Source organism: Eumetopias jubatus, unplaced genomic scaffold (genome assembly GCF_037043125.1).
Source record: "Eumetopias jubatus isolate StellerSeaLion01/CBP00866 unplaced genomic scaffold, mEumJub1_p1.0 scaffold_16, whole genome shotgun sequence".
NCBI lineage: Eukaryota > Metazoa > Chordata > Mammalia > Carnivora > Otariidae > Eumetopias > Eumetopias jubatus.
In genome coordinates, this window is record NW_028274822.1 from 40,874,828 (window position 1) to 40,900,766 (window position 25,939).

Genomic DNA, 25,939 nt, shown 5'->3' on the forward strand with positions numbered 1-25,939 from the left:
AATCCCAGCTTCGGTGACTTCTGTAAACTGCCTATAATTTAGCCTAATGACTATCATTTTAGCAATCACACATACCATTAAGTTCATCAGATTTATTTGTGTGAATTTTATTTGATTACAGTGGTAGATTCTGTTTTTGTCAGCGGAGTCCGTACTTAGGCTGATCAGTCTCACGTCGTGACCTGCCCTTTCTCTGCAAGTTCATAGGTTACTCTTTCCTTTAGGTGAATCTTGTCATAAGAAAGGTTGGGTATTTGGTTGTAAAAGACCACAGACATTGTCAGGAGAACTGGCAGACATGAGAAGATTGCACATTTTTTCCCAGCTTACCCTTTGAAATGTAGACATTTGTATTTTGAAATACTTCTCTCTGGCATGCCTCAGTGCTTAGTGGAAGCTGGTGGTATTCCGGCCTACTTGGGAAGAAGGGAGGGATGGAAGGAGAGGCAGCTGTGAAGCCTTAGAATATAGAACAACAGGAGGAAGGGAAAAGGCTCTCTCCAAGAGGAGCTGAGGATTTTATATGTGGAATCAGGGCCACAATCAGGCTCAGAGGACTTGAAGTGGGAAACCTCATTTCTTGGTACGTATTTCATGAGATGAAGAGTAAGACAGAACTTAGTTCTGTAACTTCTTAGTTCTGTTTTTGATTGAGTGAATGGGAATGCCTTTCCATCCAAGAGTCATTCCTATTTCAGTGGTATACAACAGAGAAGCTACTAGTAAAAACACCTCCAGGAATATATTTGTTAATTCAGAGAGCGAATGCCTAGTAGACCAGGAATATCTTAAAAGCCTATAGTTTTCTAGTTTTGCATATCAAGGGGATACTGGGTAGGTGCTAAAAATATAAATTTATTGAGTTGTGTTTGCAAATTCTCTCAAGAAATGTGAGTGAAGTAGAGGAGAGTAATAATAGCTAAGGTCTGTTGAGTGCATACCTTTGTGGCTGGCACTGTGCTTGATCCTTCACATGTGCTATTTTATCTAGTGGATGTAACCACACTGGGAGGCAGGTATCACCATTTGCTTTTACAGAGAAGGAGGCTGAGGCACAGAGAAGTTCAGTCATGTCCCTAGTGCACAGAACGTAGGATTCGGCGGCTCCCTGCCAATCTAACTGCTTAATTAACTCTTATGTACTGTGCTCTCATGCTGCCTATGTTGATTATGTTGAAATTAAGAGTAGTTTTAAAAGACTTGAATAAGTTGTAAAATTACAATAATAAGCTAATTTGTAATGACATGCAAACATTTCCCAAAGAATAGTAAAATATTCACTGTAGTACTCAGAGCAAAAGATTTCAACAATTTGATTTACTTTGGCTGATTTACCAAAGAGAGTGGAGTGATGGTATAATGTATCATCCAGACTACAACCAAAAGGGGGTGATACTAACAATTATGTGGTGATAAGAGGAATAAACTGTACTGTCCTGGCAACTAAGTTATGCCATCACCCTACTGACTGCTGTTTGTCTTGCTTCATATTAAAACAGTTCTTCACGTGTTTGACCTTCTAGGGGGATTCCTCAATGTCAATGTAAGTGAAATCAGTTTTGATGAAATTCATCAACTCTTCTCCAAGGATTTAGATATTGAGCCAGGAGGTCACTGGAGGCCTAAAGACTGTAAACCCAGATGGAAGGTGAGGTAAATTTTTTCATAAGTAATGTAATTGTTACTATGCGTCTGAGTGAGGAAAAGTGTGCTTGATTCAGAATATACAGTGAAATGTATTTGTCTCTTGAAAATGTAAGACCTCAGAAGTTTTGTGTTTAATGTGTAGGTATTCACAGTTCAAGTATGATTTAATAGTGTTACTTGTGAAGACTTTAAGCATACCTATGTGTTTACAAAATATGCGTTCATGTGCTGTCTCTTGGAGATCCTGCTAATAAATAACCTCATTTGAGATTGGCTTGGAAAACAGATTTTTTTCCCCCTGTTTTCCTGTTTCCCTCTTTCTCTGTCTCGTGCTGCTATCCCTAATGATTACTGTCACCCGCCGGCCTAGCCCCACCAAGTCCTGGAACCATGATTTCCAGGTGGGGCTCACATTGGCTTTCCTCAAAGCCCCAGAATCTTAAAAGAGGTGGCTCAGAGTTCCCTGTGGGACACAAAAAGGAAAACTTTGGGTCCTTCTCCTCTGTTTCAGAAGGCAGAGCACTAGCTTTTTATCTTTTTGACACATGTCAGAGTTTTAATTAATGTTTTGTTTGAAAAACTAGAATGGAATGGGTCTGCCTCTGCTGCTTAAAATAAATTGAAAACCATGATTTAAATCAGAGTTGCTCACAGTACTGTGAAATTGGCTAGTGAGTGCATATTCCTGTAAGGTGGTTATGTTTGAGTAGGAAGTAGCATTCACATAATTCAAGTGAAAAGTACATACGATTAAATCAAACGTTCTATCCTCAAGGATTGTGATATAGCCTTAATTTGGGAAGAGTTTTCAATTCCTCTCTTCAGTATTAGTATTTTTCTAAAATATTTGTCTTTTCCTACACAGAAATCACTGCTGAGAAGAATTTAGATAAAAGCCCTCTGACTTAATTGGCCTTGAACTCTTTGTGTTTGGGGGAGTGTGTTATTTGTATCTGCATTCCTAACGCAGAGATATTATCTTGTCTAAAGTAAGCACTAAACCCAGTTTTGTTTAACTGAGGTTATGAGGTAAATAAATGCCTTGTGACAAATTATTAAATAAATGTGGTTTTTTTTGCCTCAAACAAGTTGTAAGGCTGCTTAAATGGATTCCAGTACAAATTTTGGCAAATACATTTATTTTACAGTTGTCTGGTCTGATTCTATTAATAAGTGAATCTTCATATTTCATGATTGATTTTTCTCACACTTGTAGATAAAATAGGGCCTAATTTACACAGTTCTACCTTTAAAAAATGTCCTAGGCAAATAAATGATTTTTCTTACTTGGGTGATGAGTGTGTATATTGAATGCTAATGGGAGAATAAAAGCATAATCAATCACAACAGCTGTGGGGTAGCGTTGGAGCCTGGCCCTCAGAAGTATTTACGTGGGGTACAGTATACTGCTCAGGTGCGCACGGTGTGGTAATATGAAATAATTCGGGATTGAAAAAATTAAGTATTCTTGTTCTTTCTTAATTGGTCTATATCAGACACTGGATTTTAAGTTTTATGGTTTGTTTTATTCTCATTTCCTGGGAGAAAGGTATATCACACACAGAAGTAGTTCCTGTTTAAAGATTTTAGTAGACCGTAAACTGCATGTGAATGACTAAGTAACAGTATTGGAAGTGGAGTTCCCAGGAGAAAGCTAATTCAAGGATCTAAAAATAAGCTTATTTTATTTAGGAACCATATGGTAATGCTGCTCTTATTGCAACTTGACACAAGCCCTTCTCAGAATACAGTTTCTAGTTCTGAGCTATGCAGCTAAAGGTAGGAGAGGAAATTTGGACATCATTCAGAGGTGACTTGAACTTGCCATATTTAACTCATTAAGCAAGGACTCTTCCCCTCCTCCCCCTGCCCCCAACCTGTTTACATTCTCCTAATGTCCCATTCCAGTCTTGGAACAGAGCTGAGTGAGAGGGAGAGAAACATGTTATGTTAAACATGTGCTACCCACTTGATTCTTATTATTTGAGGTTCTTTTTCTTTAAAAAAAAAATACCACTGAGTTCATTGATGGCCAATTAATTGGAATTGAGATCTTCTAAATCTAGTGATTTCAGCAATTCTCAGGTATTTTTCAAACTGGAGGTTCAAGTGGAAAATTCAGCCCACCTTGGAGGCCTTATGGAGGTTGGAAAGGGGGGTTGGAAGGGGAAGATAGTGATGCTTTTCCTACCAGTAAAAGTGAAGTGTTCACCTGTGACATTGCCTTTCCATTCTGGGGGTTGGGGTGGGGAGGGTCTGAACCTCTTCTGTCTAAAACCTAAAGGCTTAAAGAACCAGGCAGCCACCCGTGGCGCGTGTCTGCTCAGAGGTGGGGGGGGGGTTCTGTTTCTCATCCGCGATGGCTCAGAGATGAGTCTTAGCCACCTGTGCAGAACCACCCAGGGTGTTTGGTAAAAATGACGATTCTTGAACGTAGTGCTCAGACATTCCGATGCTATTGGTGGGAAGGGACAAGAACCTGCCTTTTTTATCAAGTGCCTCCTGTTTGAGAAGCTTCCGTAGACACTGGAAATGGGGTGGCTGAGGAAGAGGGAGCTGGAAACCCTGCAGGCGAATGAGAGCACAGCGGTTTCTGCTGTGTACGTCCTTGGCAGTGGCAGAGACCAGTGCGCCCTGGCTGGAGGCAAAGTGTGACGTCGGGTCGCTTAGGGACACCGGAGCTGCTGGTGTGCTTGAAGTTTGAAAGTAGGACAAATACTTGGTGGGGAAAATGTATGTAGTAAACACTTTTCTTGCTCATCTCCTCATGGTGAGTATAAGAGAAAATAAGCAAGTGAGAAAAATAGGTGCATAAATTCAGTAAGATTAGTGGTTTAAAGTGAGTTCAAACTGAATGGGATAATTTTGCTTGAATAGGAGGTGGTGAGGAGAGATTCATGAAGATGAAGTGTTATTTTGCAGAAGATAATGACCAGATGTTGTGTGTCTCCCCTGGAAGTGCATCAACAAGAGAGTGGCTCAAACAGCAAATTAGGGTACACATAAGAAATGTCCTGAAATAGAGGTTATTAACCCTCGAAATAGATTATTGCAGAACACTGAGATCTTCATTTTATAGATGATAAATTGTAAACTGTTAAGAATGTCATTCCACAGCCACAAGAAGGGACATGCCAAATGAATTTTTACAATACTGTTTAGCTTTATTTTAATAAAAACTTTGCTTTAGGCATAGTCAAAATATTTGATAGCCGTCTCATTAAAATATGGACATTTATTTGCTATTAAGACAACAGTTTAGTTTATTTTGAATTTGCCAAGACACTGGTAATTTCTTTTCTAATATTCTCAGTTTCTTTATAAGATTAAGAAAGAAAACCAGCTCTTGATATTTTAAATGCTTCACTGAACAAATGACTGAATTAGGGACTATGACTTTGTCTTTGTTTATTCTTATATGTTCAACTCATCACTCACCGTAATTGTATTTAATTAATATGGACTCAGCAGCCGTTTAATAGCTTCTTTCCTAAATATCTATAATTCTCCTTAACTGCTTTTATGGCCCATTTACATTATGTCCTAGGTGGCTAACTTGTGGCCAAATTCAAAATGAGGAAGGGCAAGCTTGATGCTTATTCCTGCAGAAGTTAGCACGCTGTTCGCTTCAGATAAGGCCGGTGGTAGGAGTCTGTTCTCGCCATCTGACTCCCTTCTCTCCTTTGACTTTTTGTAGCAGTTTGCTCTCCTAAGAGTGAACCTAGGGGTCCCTAATGGGTTTGGGAGTGGTATTGATTTGGGGATAGTATGGCTGCATCAGCAGTGGACACTGACTCCCACCAGCAGGTCCCCAGTCACTGGGAGGGTGGAAGCGGCTCTTAGATGTGGGGTAGCTTTGCTCTGGGAGCCTCTCAGTTCAAGAGGTGCCTTATGGGAGAGTCAGACGGGAATGGGATCCAGAGTGGGGCTGGCAGAGGCACCAGAGCCTCTGAGTTCCTACCAACAGACTGAATATGAAACAGCGTGAACGTGAGGAGAACAGTGTCGTAGAGGCCCTTGTGCCTTCCTGCTACCTCATCAGCATTTAAGGGAAAATTAGGGGTGGCGTTTCTAGATTAGACATTCTCAGTTTTGCTAAACTATCTTTTGTGGGGTTTTTAAAATAAAACTATTTTAATAACTGAAAAATTTCTCTCATTTATGATCCCGGTAATGTAAAATACACAAGTAAATGCTACTGTTTTCTGTTGACTATATCTAATGTCATGTCCTGATTTTACAAAGAGGATTAGGTCCTAAACCTACGTCCTTTCAATTATTTGCACTTATTCACTGGTAAAAATTATTTGATTAAGTGAAATTTCAGGAAGTCCCAGATTTAATGTTCCTACAAGATTTTCTGTTATGACCAGGTTGACTGTATTTTAAAATTGGAATATAGAGTGACACATTGACATTGTAATTTAAGTATATTTTGACTGTTCTTTGAAAATCCAGTGATTTGGGGATTTATAATCTGTATAAAACATTTAATTTCAACTTGTATTAGAAAACTCACAATTACAATAAACCCAGCTTAGCTCAGAAATTGCTAAGAAAAGTCATGTTTAGAAAACATTTCATCTTTTTAAAGGGCAAAATCTAAATTGTAGGGCAACTTAGCTTGTATGACAAAGTTTGGATCCAGGAAATAGAGGATTTGAATATGTGGTGACTGATAATATTCATTTATTCTTAATTTATATGAACACATTTTATATAGATGTGTTTTAATCTTGGTTTTCAGAGTCCCAATACATTTTTTTTCCTATTAGAAGAAATATTGATTTACTGAGAAACCATTTAATGTCCATATATGTGTTTTTTCTTTTGTTTAGATTATGTAAGAAACACATTTCTTTGGCTGTTTATAAAGGATAAATTTCTCTTTTTGCTGATGCTTACAGTACTTTTTTTGTTAAGCTTAACATTTTAATGTAATTTTATTATCAATTTCATTTTAAACTCAGTATTATCCTACCACTGAAATAAACATATATCAAAAATTTAATTGTGCATTTTGATTAAATGAAAGATGTTAATATAATTATGAAACTTCTATGATATAGCCCTTATATTTCTCAAATATAACTCTAGGGCAGATAAGCCACATGTAGGATAATAGATATTCAATTGGAATCTCTTTTAAATTCAGTTGAAAAACCATGAATTTATTATTTATGATCTACTTTAAGACCTAGAAGTTACTCTTGACACATCCCTTCCCCTGATTTCTATCCAATCCACAAACCAGTGCTGTTAATTTACTTCTTAAATGTTTCAAAAATTCATGTCCGGGCGCCTGGGTGGCTCAGTTGGTTGGGCGACTGCCTTCGGCTCAGGTCATGATCCTGGAGTCCCGGGATCGAGTCCCGCATCGGGCTCCCTGCTTGGCGGGGAGTCTGCTTCTCCCTCTGACCCTCCCCCCTCTCGTGCTCTCTCTCCCATTCTCTCTCTCTCAAATAAATAAATAAAATCTTAAAAAAAAAAATCATGTACCTCTCTTCTTCTCCACCCTCCCCTCAGTTCTAACTACCATTGCCTCTTGACTAATTGCGTTAATGTCCTAACCAGCTCCTTGAATCTGTTTTGGGGTTTCTCCACTCTACTCTCCATGGTAGTCTTTGCCCATCCCCAAATGGGATTTTATCACTCTGAATGAATCTTTCCAAGATCTCCCATGGTATTGCTAGAATAAAGACCATAATCTAAGGAGTGGCCCTCAGAGCCCACATATACCTCCCCAGGTTCACAAGACCCTAAGTGGCACAAAGGGAAGGGCCATGTCTGTGTTTTCTCACTGTTGATCTCTGGTGAGAAAAATCCATAAAGGTAGGACTTTTAGAAAACCTTCAGAAAATTTTTTTTTAAAGATTTTATTTATTTATTTGACAGAGACACAGCAAGAGAGGGAACACAAGCAGGGGGAGTGGGAGAGGGAGAAGCAGGCTTCCCGCGGAGCAGGGAGCCCGATGCGGGGCTCGAACCCAGGACCCTGGGATCATGACCTGAGCCGAAGGCAGACGTTCAACAACTGAGCCACCCAGGCACCCTTAAACCTTCAGAAATTTTTAAGGATCAGTTTTTATCTTTACCTCTAGGGCTTGCTGCTCTATTTATTTACATATGTGACTATTTTGTTTTTAAAGGTGGCAGTTCTCATTCCTTTCCGTAATCGCCATGAACATCTTCCAATTTTTTTCTTGCATCTGATTCCAATGCTCCAGAAGCAGAGGCTAGAATTTGCCTTTTATGTCATTGAACAGGTGAGAATATTTTTCTTTTTAATTTAAAAAATTTTTTTTTAATTTTATCTTTTTTAGAGCGAGAGAGCATGTGCATGAGTGGGGGGGAGGGGCAGAGATCGAGGGAGAGAGAGAGAATCTCATGTGGGCTCCATGCTCAGCACAGAGCCTGATGTGGAGCTCGATCTCACGACCATGAGATCATGACCTGGGCCGAAATCAAGAGTTGGACGCTTAACTGACTGAACCACCCAGGCGTCTCTAGGTGAGAATATTTTTCAAAATGGTAACTGAGTATACTGGAACTTAATAAACTCTTAGATATGGTGGGATTAAAAATGTTTAGCTTAAGGTGAATCTTTGGTTTTATATTTGGGCAAATTCTCATTTGGGATTGGGCATGTTACATATACCACATTTTGTTAATCCATTTATCAGTTGATGTGCTCCTGTAATTTTTAATCATCATGTCTTACCTACTAAAATGAAGCATTATTTTTGAATTATTCTTTATATTATCAGCTGATTTTTTCTCTATAATTATTATTCATGTCTCAGTATTCCATATATACAATTTCATTCAGTCTTACTTGAGACCTTTGAGGATATTTACCATACTTTTGGTTTTTTCCACTTCTGTCATTACCTAGTTTTATACTTAAAGTATCATCTTGGATTTCTTTCCTCATCTTTCCACTACCCCACCTCCCAAGCACTAGGGTACTTGCTGAATTTTATCAGTGATTTTTAGGTAGCATTTCTAAAATGGTGCATTTTGTTTGTGTTTCAAATATATTGTAATTTGGGTACTTTTGGTTTTGACATTGATAACCTCATTTTATCCTGATATTCCTTCTTTTTACTCACACTAAACCTGACTAAAAATGGATTTCCTTACTTATCAGTATACAGAAAGTGACCAGGCTTGTATCATTAGATGCTTCTGTGTTTTTGTTTTTTTTTTGTGGAACATACTCAAATTTTGTTCCTAAGATTATTATATATGATATGTTTTCCCAGTTCCTTTGTGGCTTATTCTAGATCGGCTCTTAGCTTTTTGCCTCTATTTTTCCCCCTGGAAATACTCGGTATTTATTACAACATATACTTCTCTGTATATAGATCACCCTTTTAAGGTAATTTGTTCCTGCACAATGATACATACAATGCATATGTACCTTTTAATATAACAACCTATACTATGAAAATCGATTTTTTTTTACCTGATAATAAATCAAAATTTTTAGCCTCTTTCATGTAGCCATAGTTAAAAAACCTCTAAGTCAGAGTTACCAACTGCTAGCCTCCTTTTTTGAAACTTCAGTCTCCTCATGTGTTGGGAGGTCAGCTGTCTGCGTCTGTTTTTACAGTCCTCCGCTCTACCAACTGAGCTATGGAAGAGGGCACTGTGTTTGTGTTTTTGAGGGCATATTCTTCTGAGAGTCCAGCAACACTGAATTATTTTGTGTATGTGATGAAGGAACCTTTACAAAGCAACTAAGATCCATATTTTACAAACCTCTTAAGTCTAAATCTCAGCCTTGATCAATACTAATTCAGGCCCATGTATTTAATAGTGGGTGGTTTTGAGGTAGTAACGTTTTTACCACATATGAAATAGGAGAGTGATTTTTCTGCTGGACTGGTGCCCAGAAGTGCTAAGCAATTGAAGAAAGGCTTGGAACTCCTAGTTAAATATAGAAGATTGTACACATATTTACCACTTCTCCTTTTCAAACTCCTAAAAACGAGAGTGAAAGAAAAAACTTAAAAAAAAAAAGTTTTTTAACCAGAAGGACAAAGAGATGGTCGTTGAGGGAGTTCAGCACATTTCTGGAAGCCAGGAAGCAGATGGGGCACTAATGGGTCCCTTCATAGAGCAGAGGGTGTTCAAACCCATGTGCTCGTTGAGGGTAACTGTGACAAACATTGTGTCAGTTTGCTGGACAAAGTCCTGTGGATCCTAGCAGTTGAAAGATGTCACAGATGGACTGAATTCCCGGGCTAAAGTAACAGGATTGTTTAAAAGTTTGATTACAAAACAAATTCCCAGTTCCTCATCTTTGCTTATGTTGCCAGGTGATTACTCCATTGTGTCTTGTAAAAAATGAAAGTTTAAGTTTATCCTCTGGAGAAACCACACCAGAGAAAGTCCTGTCTGTGCTGGTCCAGCTCAGCTGGAGGGCCTCAGAACAGAGAGGTTAAGTAAGTTTGCACACTGACCCTAGGGACCCTCGGACCTTTTCTCTGTCTGGTTTTTTGAAGCCAACAGTTAGGTATGAATCCCCCCAGCCCCTCCAACTGAGGCAGGGCATGAATAGTGTCTTTGTTAGAGAAACAGATTAGCCCCAGGGAAAAGATGCCTAATCTAATATTTAGAAATTTCCAAAGGAAGAGGCCAGCTCATTGCTTTATCACCTCTGTAAAGCCCTTTCCTTCTTTCAACATTGGGGATACAGCAGTGAACACAACAAGGCAAGGCCCCTTGTTCTGGTGAGGAGAGATGAGATAATCAGTATCCACAGAGAGTAAAGATAATGAATCTGCAAAAATAGGACATCATAAAGGAAGAGTGGTCAGAATAAGGATGTTATTGTAAAAGAAAATGCCCTAACTAAAACAAAACTTTGAATAGAATGGCTGGAAGATAAACTTAAGAAAATAACTCCTAAAATAAAACCAAAACATAAGAAATTAAGATCAGTCAGTACCAGTGTGTCACGGGGGTAATCACTTCCAAGATGGCCTGCAAGGATTTTTGCCACTGTGTAACCAGGCCCCTGTGTGGTCTCTTCCTGCAACGAATATGGGCTGACTTGCAGGGGCAACCAAACTGGAAGAACAACAGCATGTGACTTTGAGGGCAGGTCATGAAAGACCTTGCTGCTTCTGCCTTGGTCTCTTGGATCCCTTGCTGTCAGGGAAGCCAGCTCCCAGGTCATGAGGACATTCAGGCAGCCCTGTGGAGGGGAAACCAGCTTGGCAGCATCATCTTGCTGGCTGTGTGAGCGAGCACCCTTGGGGGCGGATCCTCCAGCTGAGGCCCTGACGTCCCGGAGCAGAGAGAAGGCTTCTGTGCGGTGCTGTCACAATTCCCTGCTCATAGTTAGCAGTAGACTTGGCTACTCCGAGTTCTGGAAAAGTAGAGCAGAAAAAAACTGAGGAGGGATGGGGGGGAGAAATGACCAAAGAAATAATACAAGGAAATTTACCAGAAGGAAAGACATGTCTTCAGATAGAAGGAACTCACATGTATACATGAATAAAATATAGATCCACTGTGAAGCATGTTATTTTGAAATTTTAGAATACAAATTGAGAAGGTATCAAGAAGGTTCTGTAGGAAGAATTTCCAGTGATTATATATCAGGATCATAGGAACCTTCTTAGTAATGCTGATAGCTAGAAGATTGTGGAGCCATGCCTTTATAATTCTAGGGGAGGGGCGCCTGGGTGGCTCAGTCGCTTAAGTGTCTGCCTTCAGCTCAGGTCATTATCCCAGGGTCCTGGGGTCGAGTCCCACCTTGGGCTCCTTGCTCAGCAGGGAGCCTACTTTTCTCTCTGCCTCTGTCTGCCACCCCCCTGCTTATGTACTCTCTCTCTGACAAATAAGTAAATAAAATAAAATAAATTAATTCTAGGGGAAAGTGATTTTTAATCTAGAAATATTTACCCAGCCAAAATGTCCATCAGGTATGAGGGTAGACTGATTGCATTTTTCCAGCATTCATTGACTAAAAATATACATATATTTTTTTCCATGGACCCTTACTTAGGAAGTTGCTGAAGGACATGCCTCAGCAAATGGGAGAAAGCCAAGTCAGGGACAGGGGTGATGCTAGGGAACGAAGAAGTCCTAGGATGAGAGGTGCCCACAGTCAGACCAGTCCAGACTGGAGCAAGAATCCGGGGCAGTGGGACTTAGGATTGGGCTTGGGGGGGTGGAAAAAGAATTGATAAATGATGCGATGTGTTTGAGTTACATCAATTATTAATAAGAAGGTATATCTATTGGGGCTTTTATACAGAATAATAACAGTTAGAAAACTAAGAAAACGGAAGCTGGTTATTAATCCCAGCTTGAAAAAGAAAACAGAATTATAATTCACTTGGCACTCAAGAAAAATATATATATTTTAAAGATTTTATTATTTGAGAGGGAGAGAGAGGGAGAACAGAAAGGGAGAGTGAGAGGGAGAAGCAGACACCCTATTGGTGCGGAGAACCCGATGTGGGGCTCGATCCCAGGACCCTGAGATGATGACCCGAGCCGAAGGCAGACGCCCAACCAACTGAGCCACTCAGGCGCCCCTGTACTCAAGAAATATTTATACAGTCCTAATGATGTAAATACTATTGGTTTAGCCAAAAATTATGGTATAACTATATTGGGAAAATGGATGGGGGGGCAGTGAGTGTGGTGGTGGGAATCCTCAGTGACGAAGTCACTGGTACGAAGTCAGTAGACAATGTCTAATGTTAATGAAACCAGGAAATGTCAACTCTCAATACCTTGCAATATGGAGAGAAGTACTGGAATAAACTACTAGAGGAGGTGAGATGCTCTGCTTTGGGAAGATGAAGATGGGTTAAACATGGAACTTACTATTTTGATTATAAGCCATAAAATATTATGTCCACATTTAATAAAAAACGATTTTTAAAACCTTAAAGGGAAGGAGTTTGTTCACACTGATGTTGATGTGCCAGTATGACACATGACACTATAATTTAACTCCCTTTCTTTTTTATTCTTTTTCATTGGTGAAGAAGGAAGCTGTAAAAAGTAAAGTGATTTCTGTTACCTCAAGTTAGTGCAGGACTCGGGACTAAAAATTAGTCATTTCTCAATCCTGAGGCAGCCCTCTGGTGATGACTGTGTTGTGTATCTCATTTGCTTCTGTCATCGTCCTGTTTTGTTGTCTAGTTTGGAAATGATTTTGAGAAATACTGCCAAGGCGTGGGTAATTGTTCTTTAATTTCCTTCAGATATAGAATGAAGCGATTTAATTGCCAGTGCACCTTCATATAATTTCCCTCATAAATAAAGGGAAGTGGACATTCCATAGGAAGTTGGGTTCTGTGTAATAAGTTCCCATCTTCTTGTCCTTTAAAGTGCTCTTGGTCTGTATCATAAGCAAGGATAATAAAAATAGGAAGTGTTTGTTGCCTGGGCACTTTACTAGATTTTTCTTAATAATAGAGGAAAATGGTTGTAATAAAGGAAGTGGGTTTTGTGTAATAAGTTCCACTTGTTTTTGTCTCTAAAAATGTTTTTATTGTAAGCATTAACAGTAGAGTTTGCTCTCGCTGGCCGTGTTCCGTAAGCGGAGGCCCTACCGCTTGTTCAGTCCCAGTGAACTTCATGCTTCTCTTAGCCTTGACACATAGGGAAAGCTTCACTAAAAAATACAACCTATATTATTTTTAATGGTTTTATTTTTTTCTCCCGGTCATAAATGATCTGTATTCAGATGTATTTGAAGTAAAACAGAAACGTTCTATGAATACACTAGATAACAGTGTTTTCTTATATGTAACCAAAGTACAAAAGAATGGAGTAAGTAAATCTAAACAGTATATTTGAAGATCATGATGTATGTTTTTTTATGTTATCTAGTTGATTTGGATGTATTTACTATTATTATTTGACCATGCTTCAACAAGTTTAGAAAACCGTAGAGAAAAGTCAGATGACAAAGCCTGACTACATTTCTGTTTTCCTTTGTGAAGACTGGCACACAGCCTTTTAACCGTGCAATGCTCTTCAATGTGGGCTTCAAAGAGGCCATGAAAGACAGTGTCTGGGACTGCGTCATCTTCCATGATGTGGATCATCTACCCGAAAATGACCGTAACTATTATGGTTGTGGAGAAATGCCACGTCATTTTGCAGCAAAGCTGGATAAATACATGTATATGTGAGTAATATGCATTCCTCCTGATAGCAGACAGTATACTTACAAAATCATGTTGTTGAAGTGGTAGCTCTCTTAATGTGGCCGGATCTGAGAGGGCCTAAAAGCCTAAGAGTATCTTTCACTCCACTTGGTCCTCACAGGGAGCCAGGATATAGAGTCACTTGTCCGCCATCTAGGTGCTTCCTCATGCAGAGGTTTGCATGTGGGTTGATGGGAAAGAGAACCTGGGTTCCGTGTCAAGCAAATGTAGACTTAACTTTCTGGTTCCACAACTTACCAGTGATAGGACTTGGTTAGTTCCTTCTGTCTCTGCGTGTTGGTTTTCTTGTTCGTCCATCGGAGTAATAGAGTCCGTCCCTAGGGCTGTAGGAGATCACACACACTGGGCCTGCCCTGCATAGGTGCACGTAGCACATGGTGGCTCCCTTCTTTTTTTTTTTTTTTAAGATTTTATTTATTCATTTGAGAGAGACAGAGATAGCAACAGAGAGCATGAGCAGGGAGCATGAGTGGAGAGGGAGAAGCAGGTTCTTGGCTGAGCAGGGAGCCCCATGCGGGGCTCGATCCCAGGACCCTGGGATCATGACCTGTGCCGAAGGCAGACGCTTAACGACTGAGCCACCCAGGTGCCCTGTGGCAGCTCCCTTCTGCTTCTCCTTCTCCAGTGACTTGTTTTAGTGTGAAGGAGGCCCTTTCTCTGCAGTGTGTCTTCTTTCTAAGTTATAGGTTCTTGTCTTGCCTTTAATAATAAGAGGCAGATCTTTCTTGCTCTCTGACTGCACATACCTCGAAACATAAACAGTCATTGGAGCTCTAACGGTAACTTAAGTTGACATTGAAGCATGCATGTCATCACAGTTCTCATTGGCTATTGGAAGTGGAGAGAAGACGGAACAGCCTGGAGCAGGGGAGATGTTACCTACGTCACAGTTTTGTCTGCTGCCCGACCTACAGAGTAGGGGGAGGCCAAAAGTCTCAAGGACATGACCAGGTGAATCAGCACTAGAACAGGAAAGGAGTGCTTCTTCTTCTTCTTCTTCTTCTTCTTCTTCTTCTTCTTTTTTTTTGCTGGTCATTATAATGAGAAAACCTTTTCTTAATTATTACAGTATCTGAACTCCCAAGTCCAGTGTTACCGTGGGCTTGGGGAAGATCATCCAAGTTCAGAATGTGGGTTTTAGTCCTGGTTCTTGGAAACTCAGTTTTAGTTAAATTAGATTCAGAGTAACTGATTTTCACTAAAAAGCATCATATAGGTCATATAAACTAAGAATTCGAAATTAATTTCTCTTACTTAAAAACATTAAGTATTACTGTATATGATAACTTCTGTCTACCTAGACTGATCCCAGAGTTAGTAGGGTATCTTGGAAGTTTGAGTAGAAATCAGAATGTAGCTGAGGGAGAATGTCAGCAGATCAAGGAGTAGGGCTGGTAGTGGGTAGACTTTGGGCCATGGGTGAAGCCTGATGGAGCATCGCTGCCCCATAATGGCACCCACACTATGGTGGCTGCAGACCAGAAAGCTCTGGTCCCCAGATAGGTGACTCCCTCCCCTGGGTCAGTGTGAGAGAAATCCTACTGGATTTTTTGTTGAGCTTCTGTTTTCTCTTCTTTAGTTTATTTGTTATGCTTTCCTTTTACCTACTCTGTCTTCATTCTGGATATAGTGCAATCGATTGTTTGCACTTAAGCAAAACAATAAGTGGAATTAATGTGCTTGCCAATTTATACACGTTAATGAAAACACACACACACACACATATACACATCTTCCTATCTACTAATCTCAGGTTTCTCCCAAACCACTAGCCTAGGGAAGAATAATCTAACTGGCATGGGAAACCCAACAGTGCCATGAATGCTTATCAGCCCTACTGAACCCCAACTGGTGCCATAACTAGAATCCTTACTTCCCAAATGTAAGCCTTGTGCAGCTCCTGGGACACTGTGATTGTCTTTGGGTGCCTTTGGCCAGTGGGGCCAAGATCGCTTTCTTGTGCACCCAGTGAGTTCCATGCAGGAGCTGCTTCTCCCGTCTTCTGTGATCACACCGGACCTCAGCTGACACCCAGCACTTCTTCCCTACAGGGAGTGAGAGGAGAGTCCTCCCACAAAAACAGTGAGATCTGCTCTCTCCCCTTCTCTGAGGCAGCTCTGCTCTCGTCCTGGCCAGGATTCCCTTAGCTTGGTTTCTGGATGCTGTGCATGGTCATGTTTTCCCTGTTGGCCTCCCACATTGACTTGGCCTCTGTAGGAGCCCTGGCTTGCCGCTTCCCATTAGCACGTTTGGGGGCACAGGAATTTATTCAGAACTAAGTCTAGGGATGCTATCTTGAGATCAGAAAACCAATCTATATCTAAAGGAACAACTTAGTTTGACAAATTCCTTGGAGTATGAGTTAGGGAAAGGTAAGGAAAATAAATCCAGATTTGAAAGTGTAGTAGTCATTTCTCAAAGAGAGACAAATACTGTATGATCTCACTTATACGTAGAATCTAAAACAAACAAACAAGCTCATAGATGCAGAAGACAGATTGGTGGTTGCCAAAAGTGGTGGGTGGGGGTGGGGAGGGTGGCTGAAGGGGGTTCAAAGGTACACAGTTCACTTGTAAGATAAATAAGCCCTGGGGATGTAATGTACAGCATGGTGACTAGAGTTAATGATACTCCACTATATATTTGAAAGTTGCTAAGAGAATAGGTCTTAAAAGCTCTCATCACAAGAAAACGAAGACTTTTGTAACTGTGTGTGGTGATGGATATTAACTAGATTATTGTAATCATTTTGCAATATATACTGGTGTGAAATCATTATGTTGTACACCTAAAGTAAATACAGTGTTGTAAGTTTATTATATCTCAATCAAAAAGTCATTTATTTAAATATTAGTACATCAAAAATAATATATTTGTAAACATCCATGAGTATTATGGTATCATACCAAACAGGTATGATTATTACAGGAACAGGCAGCTAGTCATTTCAAAATTAAATGCTAGAGCTGTATTTACTAATTTATATTTATCCTGGTGTACATAATAAATTACATTTATAATTCAATCAATTTAGAACACTTTATTAGCTTAACAGCATCTAACATTGCATTGACAACTATTGGTGTATTTAATCAAGTTTACTTTGATGTGGAAGTCTTATCAATTTTTGAACACTGGGTTGTGAGTCTTACAAAGTAACAATACTGAATATTAAATTTCATTTACCACAAGTGTTTTACTTTGTGTTTTACCTAACACATTTAGAAGTTTTGCTAGACTGTGAAAATGTTTTCTTTTTTGGTGTACTTCACATTTCCCAGAAAATGATTCAATCAGAACAATTGTTTCTATGGAAAATAAGAATATATTTTGCAAAGCGCACATTAAGACTGAAAACTTGATTTCAGATGGCAAACTGTTTTGATTTCATTTTTAGAATGCTGTCTTCTGCTTTCCTTTTAGTCTTCCATATAAAGAGTTTTTTGGTGGTGTAAGTGGACTGACAGTGGAACAATTTAGAAAGATCAATGGTTTTCCTAATGCCTTCTGGGGATGGGGAGGAGAAGATGATGACCTTTGGAACAGGTATGTTGAGGTATAAATTGCTTAATAATAGAATTTGTATAAATTTCCGTTCTATTAGTTAGATTGCACTTTGCTATTCCAAGAAAAGATTTTTTGGGATGGAAAATTTTTGAGGTTTCTAAATCCTACTTTGTGTTTCTGCCTTTCTTCATTAAGAGTGCCTTCTGAAATTCTTGACCTCTTTCTAATGATAGCATTCTTTTGCATTTCAAGTTGAACTCATGTAATCAATTTTTAGTCACAGTTTATTTCTTTATATTTTTATTTCTATGTATTGTAGAGTTCACTATGCTGGATATAATGTAACAAGACCAGAGGGAGACTTGGGAAAATACAAGTCTATTCCTCATCACCATCGAGGTGAAGTCCAGTTTTTAGGACGGTAAGTTTACTATCACCTTCAGATAACAAGGTTTCAGAATTACTTGATGTATGAAAGATTTGTTAAAAAAAACATTGCAGCCCCCAAAAAATCTTCTGCAGGGACTTTTCTGTTGATCTTATTTTTCTTTATAGAAGTAAAATATTTTTGTGCTTGTTTCAAAGAGCTATACATATGTATTGATGTTATATTAAAGAGCCCGGTTAGCTATTCACATAAAAAGTGTTTCCTTAACGTAAGATATATTATTTCATAAAACATTTTATTTCTTAAGGATGTCTAAGTTGTAAGTGCACAAAATAATTTTTTCAGGAGGCATTTTAAGACTAGTAAAAATGCTAATTTAGATAATGGTTTAAAAGATTTTTAATTATGTTATGAAAAGTAAAAATTGAAAAAACTTTAAATGCTTTAAATAAGAACAACCTTGAGCATATTTGTTGTCAGTTTTTCTTTTTGAACGTGTTGCTGTTTTTCATTTTTTTCTCTAACACCATAGGTATAAATTACTAAGATACTCAAAAGAACGTCAGTACATTGATGGGTTGAACAATTTAATATATACGCCAAAAATACTGGTTGATAGGTTGTATACAAATATCTCTGTAAACCTCATGCCAGAGTTAGCTCCAATTGAAGACTACTAAAAGAAGTAGCTCTCATGGCAAAATAGACTGCAGTGCTGGATCATCAACTGGGAGTCTGCTCTTACTGGAGGTCAGGGAATGGATGTGTCATGGTGCCCTGCTACGTGAGAAGAGCCAGCAGCCCTTGTTTACAGTGTGAGGTTAGAGACCATCACCCATCCTCTTCTGTGAGACACACCCCCACGGCGAGCCCTGCAGACACCCGATGCCCTTGCTGAAATATGGAAGTTAAGAGCGCTCCCTACAAAGAGAAAATTTTTATACTAAAATATATAATTTAATTCAAGAGAATGCTTTATTTCTGTTTAAACAAATTCTGTTTTGTATATATGTGATGTAAATTAACGTGTTCAAATTGTTGAAAAAGAAGATGTGTTGCAGTTTTGCATGTAATTGGTTATGCCTTTATCGGACTTTTATAGACATTTTTTATTTGCATGGAAGAAAACAATGCAAATTTATGTCACTAAACAAAGGTTAACCCTTGTGTGAAATGAAGGAACTGTCAATAATTGACAGCCAACTCCTACAGTAAACTGTTATATACTAGTTTTGAGCTTTAGACTTTCAGCCTTTTGTGTGGAAGAAGTCATCGCTTTCGTAGGGTTTTACAGGGTAAGAAGAAAGGACTTAGACCACTTTCCTTCCTACCAGGATTACCTGTTTTTTTCCTTGCTTGCAATCCCATCAGATTTTGCTAAATCACAACCATATTGTTTATGCACATTGCATGAGTATTACCAAGAGAATCTTAAACGTTGTGACATAACATGATATAAAGGACCTCTTTATATTAATTAACTGTCTTTCATGTATCTTTGGTGTAATTGTCAGGAATTTTGTGCCTCAAAAAATCTTCCTGAGGTTGTGTGTGTTTGTACACTCTATTTTTTTTTTTAATTTATAGTGAACAGCACTTTCATTATTTCTAGTTCAGAAGAGCCAAAAAACAATTTTCATTTAAAAAAAAAATCAAAACAATTTTTTTAAAAGAATGAGCTATGGAAAACCCAGTAGTACTTACAATATACAAATGAATTATAATATTAGATAAGAAATTAAATGTTCTATTTTTATGAAGATAAATGCTTAGTAGATAAAAACAAATTTTAAGTTTAATTCTCAGACTCATAGAATTTCAGGTTTTTGAAGGGAACCTTTAATGTTGGCCAGGTTTATTAGAACTATTTTTTTTTCCACATTTAAGAAATTACATTTCTGATATTTTTAAAATTGCCTCACTGAAATGATTTAATAGAATTATATTAAAATATATAATCAGTTATTTAAATGCATTGATGTTCTAGGACACTTCTCTGAGAACAGGTCTCACTACCTGACATCCAATATATTACTTGATCTTAAATTTGGATGAAGTTTTCATGGCAAAACCAAACAATATCCTTACTTTGAAAATTATCAACTATAGTTAACCAAAGATTCTGGAAAATATCTTAATATTTTCACAAATTTAAAACAAAAAATTATTGAAGTGAATCTTCAAAAACAATGAAGAACAATAGAAATCTATCTGTGAGGGATGTTGGGATAATATTTGCCTCATGGTTTGTTCATCTAAAACAGAAATATGGTTATTTATCTCAGGTTTAAGTTTAATTTTGAAGTATCATCTTTTATGGCAATATTAGTAGTACAGATGACCACAAACAAAATCATAATGTAATTGAAATTCTTATACTTTGAAAAAACTGATCACTCTCCCTTATGATAGCATACAGAATTTTCCATATTTATTTCTCTAGCAATATTTCCAAAATATTTATCTTCCATTTTTTTGGTGGTACTCAAAATCACAAAAAAATCAAACCTTCTGAAAAGTAAGAGATTTGTTCTGAATGTGTATATCTGTTCATTTTGGTCTCATAGCCAATGCAGTTTTTTTAATTTGGTGAAATGAAAGTTGGTTGGGAATGTTAACATTTGTGATCACTAACAAGACAGTAGGGGCGTAAGAGCGTAATTAACCCAATAATACTTAAATATTTTTTTAATACTTAACATATTTTAACTGTGGGGAAAATTAGGGCTGTTTCTGAGTCTTACTCGTAAAACGTATTTTTTGCTTTTTAATGTGGAGCTGCCCACATTTGGAATCCTCATTTTGATACACATTTTAACAGTTTCAGGAGAACTCAGTTCTACTAGAATCTGCCTTATTTTCTTAGATTAAGTCTAATAGCCATTTTTGTTTTATGAGTGAGCAATGTTATTTTGCTCTCTTCAATTTTGAATATGATATGTCATCCTGTGAAAATCATCTCATTAGTTTGTTTTTTGCTTTCCCCCCTTTTTTTGGTTTTGTTTTGCTTTTTAAGTGCATACCTAGAATCGATTTTTTGCCTATAGAAGAATGACTTATATGTTTCCAGAAGAGTGATAGTTTTGCTCATTTATCTTCATTTTATGAAAATAAATCTGTTCCATAAAAATTAACAAATACATTGCAAATGGAAATTCTTTTTATCATTATGTTTGGTAGATTTCTTAGGGAACATGTATTGATTGCCTATTCTGTATCAAGTGCAATGCGAGGTATGCCAACAGAAAAAGTATTTTATTTCTGAACAAATCAAATCAAGCAAGTTGAAACCTTTCTAAAATTATAAAGACATCCTCTGATAACTTATCTGTTGTATTTCTTAGTTTCAAAGTCAAGAAACACATATATGTGGACATGGAGCTATTGTGAGGTCCCTATGGCACTAACTGGGAAAGTTACGTCGTGCCTTTCACCTCGAGAAAGAAGTAATGATTAATGGGCCTGTTTGTAGAAAAGAGAGGGAAAAGTGTACACATGAGTAGTTTTTTAAAATCTGCATTTAAATTTGCTCACATTTTGTGAAAACCTGTTCGATCAGAAAGCTTATTTACAGTATTATGCAAATACATAATTATGTGTTAAAAACTTGCTTAGACTCCTTTTCCAACCAAAATATTGATATCCATTTTAAAGCAAAATGGAAAAACAACCAATACGATATTGTCCTTCTTTTGGAGGCTTCCTACAAGTGAAAGCAGATTTTGTGTCATTTTATTTGGCCTCTGCTTGTATCTGTTATATTTCTCTGTGTACTTTTCAGACAAATATTAGTACTCTAGATTTGTTGCCTTGTATTTACAAGTATGCCAATTGAGAGATCTAAAATGGCCATACTGTTTATCAGAAAGAGGAAGTGTACTTAAGATTATTTTATTTATTAGATCTTTCGAAAGGCTTCTACATAAATGCACTGAAATAAATGCTAATAATTTCTTGTACTCATTTTTTTTTTTTTGCTCCTCATGGAAATGTTTGTACTTTTTTATCATTGTCTTTTATGAAATATAATGTTCTAAAGACTCTGTGTGACACTAATTATTTTTGCTCAGGAACTTTTTGGGGGTTACCTGGGTTTTTTGTTGTGTTCGTTTTCCTAATTTTGAGGCAAACTGTTCATGAATACCTTGGTCGCAGGAGAATGGCAACAGAAGCATAAAGCCACCCTGCATCTGCCTTTGCAACAGTTTAAATACATTTAGTGATCTCATAGTTTTTAACTCAGAAAAGACACAGTAATATTTAAATATTTTTCATCAGTACAGTTAGTAAACTACTGTATCAAGAAGAATATTTAAGGAGTCGTTTTTGTTTGTTTGTTTGTTTTAAGATTTATTTATTTATTTGACAGAGAGAGTGAGAGAGGGAACACAAGCAGGGGGAGTGGGAGAGGGAGAGGCAGGCTTCCCGCAGAGCAGGGAGCCCGATGCGGGGCTCGATCCCAAGACCCTGGGATCATGACCTGAGCCGAAGGCAGATGCTTAACAACTGAGGCACCCACGCGCCCCGGGAGTCGTTTTTAACATTTCTTCTGCCTACAAACTTGAGTAAACTAAGCTGGTGTGTTGGTGGTCAATCCCCTTCTTGTTTTCTAAATATCAAGTAGTATTGAAGATCTTTAAGGCAGGTAATATCTAGGGACTAGATTTGTATCTGGGCCTGGAATGTGAGATCTTGAATTTTGTCAAAGTATTTGTGTAATGAATTATTATTAATTTTTATGCATAGTATGAGCTACCAGGATATTGACACTGTATGTCACAAAGCCAGTCGTGAAATCATAATCACTTAGTCATTTAAATCATGCAGAGCCGTAAAATTGAGTTGGCTTAGTCTGGCTCAGTTTCCTACCTATGGTACTAATGTGTCCTCTGATGAAACATGCCAACTCAGTTTAATCTTATATATGTATTTTTTTTTTTTTTTTGTCCTGTCTTAAACACATGGATTTAAGGTTGTGGAGATATTCTGGACCCAAATTGTTTTATTTAGAGAAGGCTATTCTTGAGGAGCATGTACTGTATTGCTCTTAATTTAAGGTCCTTCAGAGAACATAGTGCTATATCACTCAAAATTATACTACAATTAAAAGAAAAATATATAGGTTGTAAAAATAAAACTTGTATCTTTCTCAACACATTCCTATAACATATTTTGGTGGACCTGAATTCTGTTGCTAATTTCATCCTCCTAACTCCATCAGTTGAAGTCTTTGATCTCCGAGAAGTATCAGACATTACCTACACTAGTGGAATTTACTGTCTTCTGTGAGTAAAACAGACATGGAAACAACTGAAAAACCTATGTACTATGAAATGTGCTCAATTGTGTCCTCTGCAAACACTGGTTTTATATTTTACTAAGTCAGTATTAGGCCAATAGAGCATCTTTATAGGAGAAGCTTTTCCCAAGGCACAGAATGTTTCTTAGCTGTATACCCTATGCATCAGAAGGATACTTGAGATCATTGTCTACAATGAATCTTGAGGATTTACAGTTAACTTTTAATAGGACTGTGTGGAAGGCAGTGGTTATAAGCAAAGACTCTGGAATCAGACTGACCTGAGTTTGAATTCAGAGATCCCCCATTGTTCACTGTGACATTTTAGCAAAATTTTAAACCCCCGTGGTCTTCAGTTTCCTGATCTTACAGTTGAGGATGATAGGAACTACCTGAGGATTGCTGAAGAACTTAAATAAGCTAATCCTAACAGAGAACTGAGCCCAGTGTCTGACATGCTGAGCAAAAACTTTGCTTATAATTAAGTCAGTTTTCAGCTCAAGAGTAACAAGCTTTTCTTTCATGCAGGTTATCTTGGATCATATTTTAAAGATAATATTGCATTCTTTGATTCCATTAGGAAATGAAGTTAGTGATTACCCTGTCTATACATGATAGTGCATGTAAACAATTAGTAAAACTGGCAGAGGTGCAAAATTAAATTTTAGCAGTAATAGTCATGAGGAGAAATGTAGCAAGTGGGAATCAGGCTCCGTTTGCTCAGAGGTTTGTGTGATTTTAGGTAGACAGTGTGGGAAGCACCTGTTACGATACTTTGCTTATGGAAGGCATTCAGTAACGTGTAGCTTCTCTCAGTATTGTGACTGAAAAAATTAAATGCCATGTGGGCCTCTACTGCTTTTTTTATCCTACCTTGGCTTTTGGGCTTGGCTTTTTCACCTATTTCTTCCCAGTTTCCTTGGAAGACCCTTCCTCCTCTGCTTTCCATTCTTTCTCCCTTCTCTTCTCTCTGATCAGTAACTCAGTTTCTAGGACCACTGGCTAACACTGTCCGGTGGAATGTTTTAGAATGATGGAAATGTTCTGGGACCGTGCTGTCCAGTGTGGTAGCCTCTAGCCACATGTGGCTGTTGGGCACTTGAAATGTGGCTGGCATGAGCCAGGAACTGGATTTTTTAAACTCTTAGATAAATGTAAACAGCCACATATAGCAGGAGATATACTCACAGAACTTTAACCTCGTGGTGTCCCTAAGTATAAGCAGGAGGCTCTCAAGCCAAATGTCCAGCTGAGAATTCTTAGCTCCTGACCCACATTATCACCTTAGGGATCATCTCGACCTGCTTGTCCACAGAAACTCAAAACTCAGTATGTCCTAAGCTGAATTTATCATATCCATCTTCAAAACCTGGTCTTCCTCTTGTTTTACCATCCACTTAGGAACTCAAGGCCAAATCTGTGAGTCACCCTCGCCTTTCTCCTCCGTACAATCAACGTGTTATCTCCACCTCTGAAGCCCCTCTTCAGTCTGTAGGGTGTTTTGTGTCTACAACAACTGCATGGATCCTCCTGGTCTTGTCTTACTGCAAAGGTATGCCTTCTGTTTTGAATCTGTCTTCCATCTTGACCCACGAAATTCTGTCTTTTGAAATACTACCGTGCTTTAAATCTTTCAGTGGCTCCCCATTGCCTACTTCTAGAAAAAGATCCAAATATTTCTGCTGCTCAGAGCAGGGCCTGAATGATCTGGCTTCTGCTGGCCTCAGCAGGACCAACACCTCCCTGCCCATCCCTCTCACACCCTCTTTCATTCTCCAGTTGCCCGTGAACTACTCCCATTGACCTTTTCTACCCTCATCCACCAGAGGGTCTCCTACCTATCTCTTAAAGACTCAAGCTCTTGGGGCACCTGGGTGGCTCGGTTGGGTGTCCAACTCTTGATTTTGGCTTGGGTGTTGATCTCAGAGCCGTGAGTTCAAGCCCCACTTTGGGCTCCATGCTGGGTTTGGAGCCTGCTTAAAAAAAAAAAAAAGACTCAAGCTACTCTGGAAGCTGTCTCTGGCTGACCTAAGTAAAATTTGCCACTCCCTCTCTTGCATTCCTGCCCTACGGTACTGCACTATTAAAGCGTGTCTTATGCTATTAAATTTGTTTATGCGTTTTCTTTTTCTCTCAAAGACTGTTAGGTCTTTGAGGGCAGTGGTCAGTGCCGTTTGGTTTTGTTGTATACCTGGCATCCTGCACAGCGCTCAGTGAATGACCATCCCGTCAGGGCAACACTGTTGGCCATCTGTTAGGGCAGAACGCTCCATAGCATTCTAAATTACGCTATTACTCCATATGTCCTACCTACTCAGAGCTGTGTTCAGCAGGATCAGTGCCTTAATTAGGACTATTAAGTGCCATCATCAAGATGCATTTCGACCTACCTATGAATAGGGAGCCAGGCCCATCTTTTTACTCAACACATTTTTAAAATTTAAAAGTACTAAGCTTTAGAAAATTAATGTAGGGGTGCCTGGGGAGCTCAGTTGGTTAAGTGTCAGACTCTTGATTTTGGCTCAGGTCATGATCTCCGGGTCATGAGATAAGTTCCACATCATTGGGCTCCAGCTCAGCGGGGAGTCCACTTGACATTCTCTGCCTCTGCCTCTGCCTCTCCCCCCCCAACTCTTTCTCTCTCAAATAATAAATCTTTATTTTTTTAATTTTACTTAACATAGTATATTAATTTGAGGTAGAGAATAAATCTTTTTAAAAAATTATAGATTAGTGTATAAAAGAAATAGAATAGTGAAGAATTCACTGCTAAAATTTTTATTAAATTAAAAAAAAAACCTGGAAAGTGAAAGTCATCCTTCCCATAAAATAAATGTCACAAGACACTATACTGTGTTAAAGAAAGAATGAGAGTAGATGCTAGAAACACCT

At 38.3% G+C, this 25,939-nt stretch overlaps 1 protein-coding gene across 4 annotated transcripts in view; it reads left to right on the forward strand.

Annotated features, from left to right (window-relative positions):
* B4GALT6 (beta-1,4-galactosyltransferase 6) overlaps positions 1-25,939 on the forward strand; it is an 84,050-nt gene that overhangs the window by 45,075 nt on the left and 13,036 nt on the right. The window contains exons 4-9 of one of the 4 annotated variants that reach the window (XR_003608285.2): positions 1,524-1,648; positions 7,797-7,913; positions 13,626-13,813; positions 17,277-17,399; positions 17,680-17,781; positions 24,449-24,599. Coding sequence is in view for 3 of the 4 variants with exons in the window: in XM_028098138.2 (XP_027953939.1) it covers positions 1,524-1,648; positions 7,797-7,913; positions 13,626-13,813; positions 17,277-17,399; positions 17,680-17,781; positions 18,281-18,428 (803 nt within the window). In the remaining variant the exon portion in view is untranslated. Of the gene's footprint in view, positions 1-1,523; positions 1,649-7,796; positions 7,914-13,625; positions 13,814-17,276; positions 17,400-17,679; positions 17,782-18,280; positions 21,789-24,448; positions 24,600-25,939 lie in introns of those variants that run through there. The other 3 variants (XM_028098138.2, XM_028098139.2, XM_088019290.1) reach the window with 3 other exon arrangements.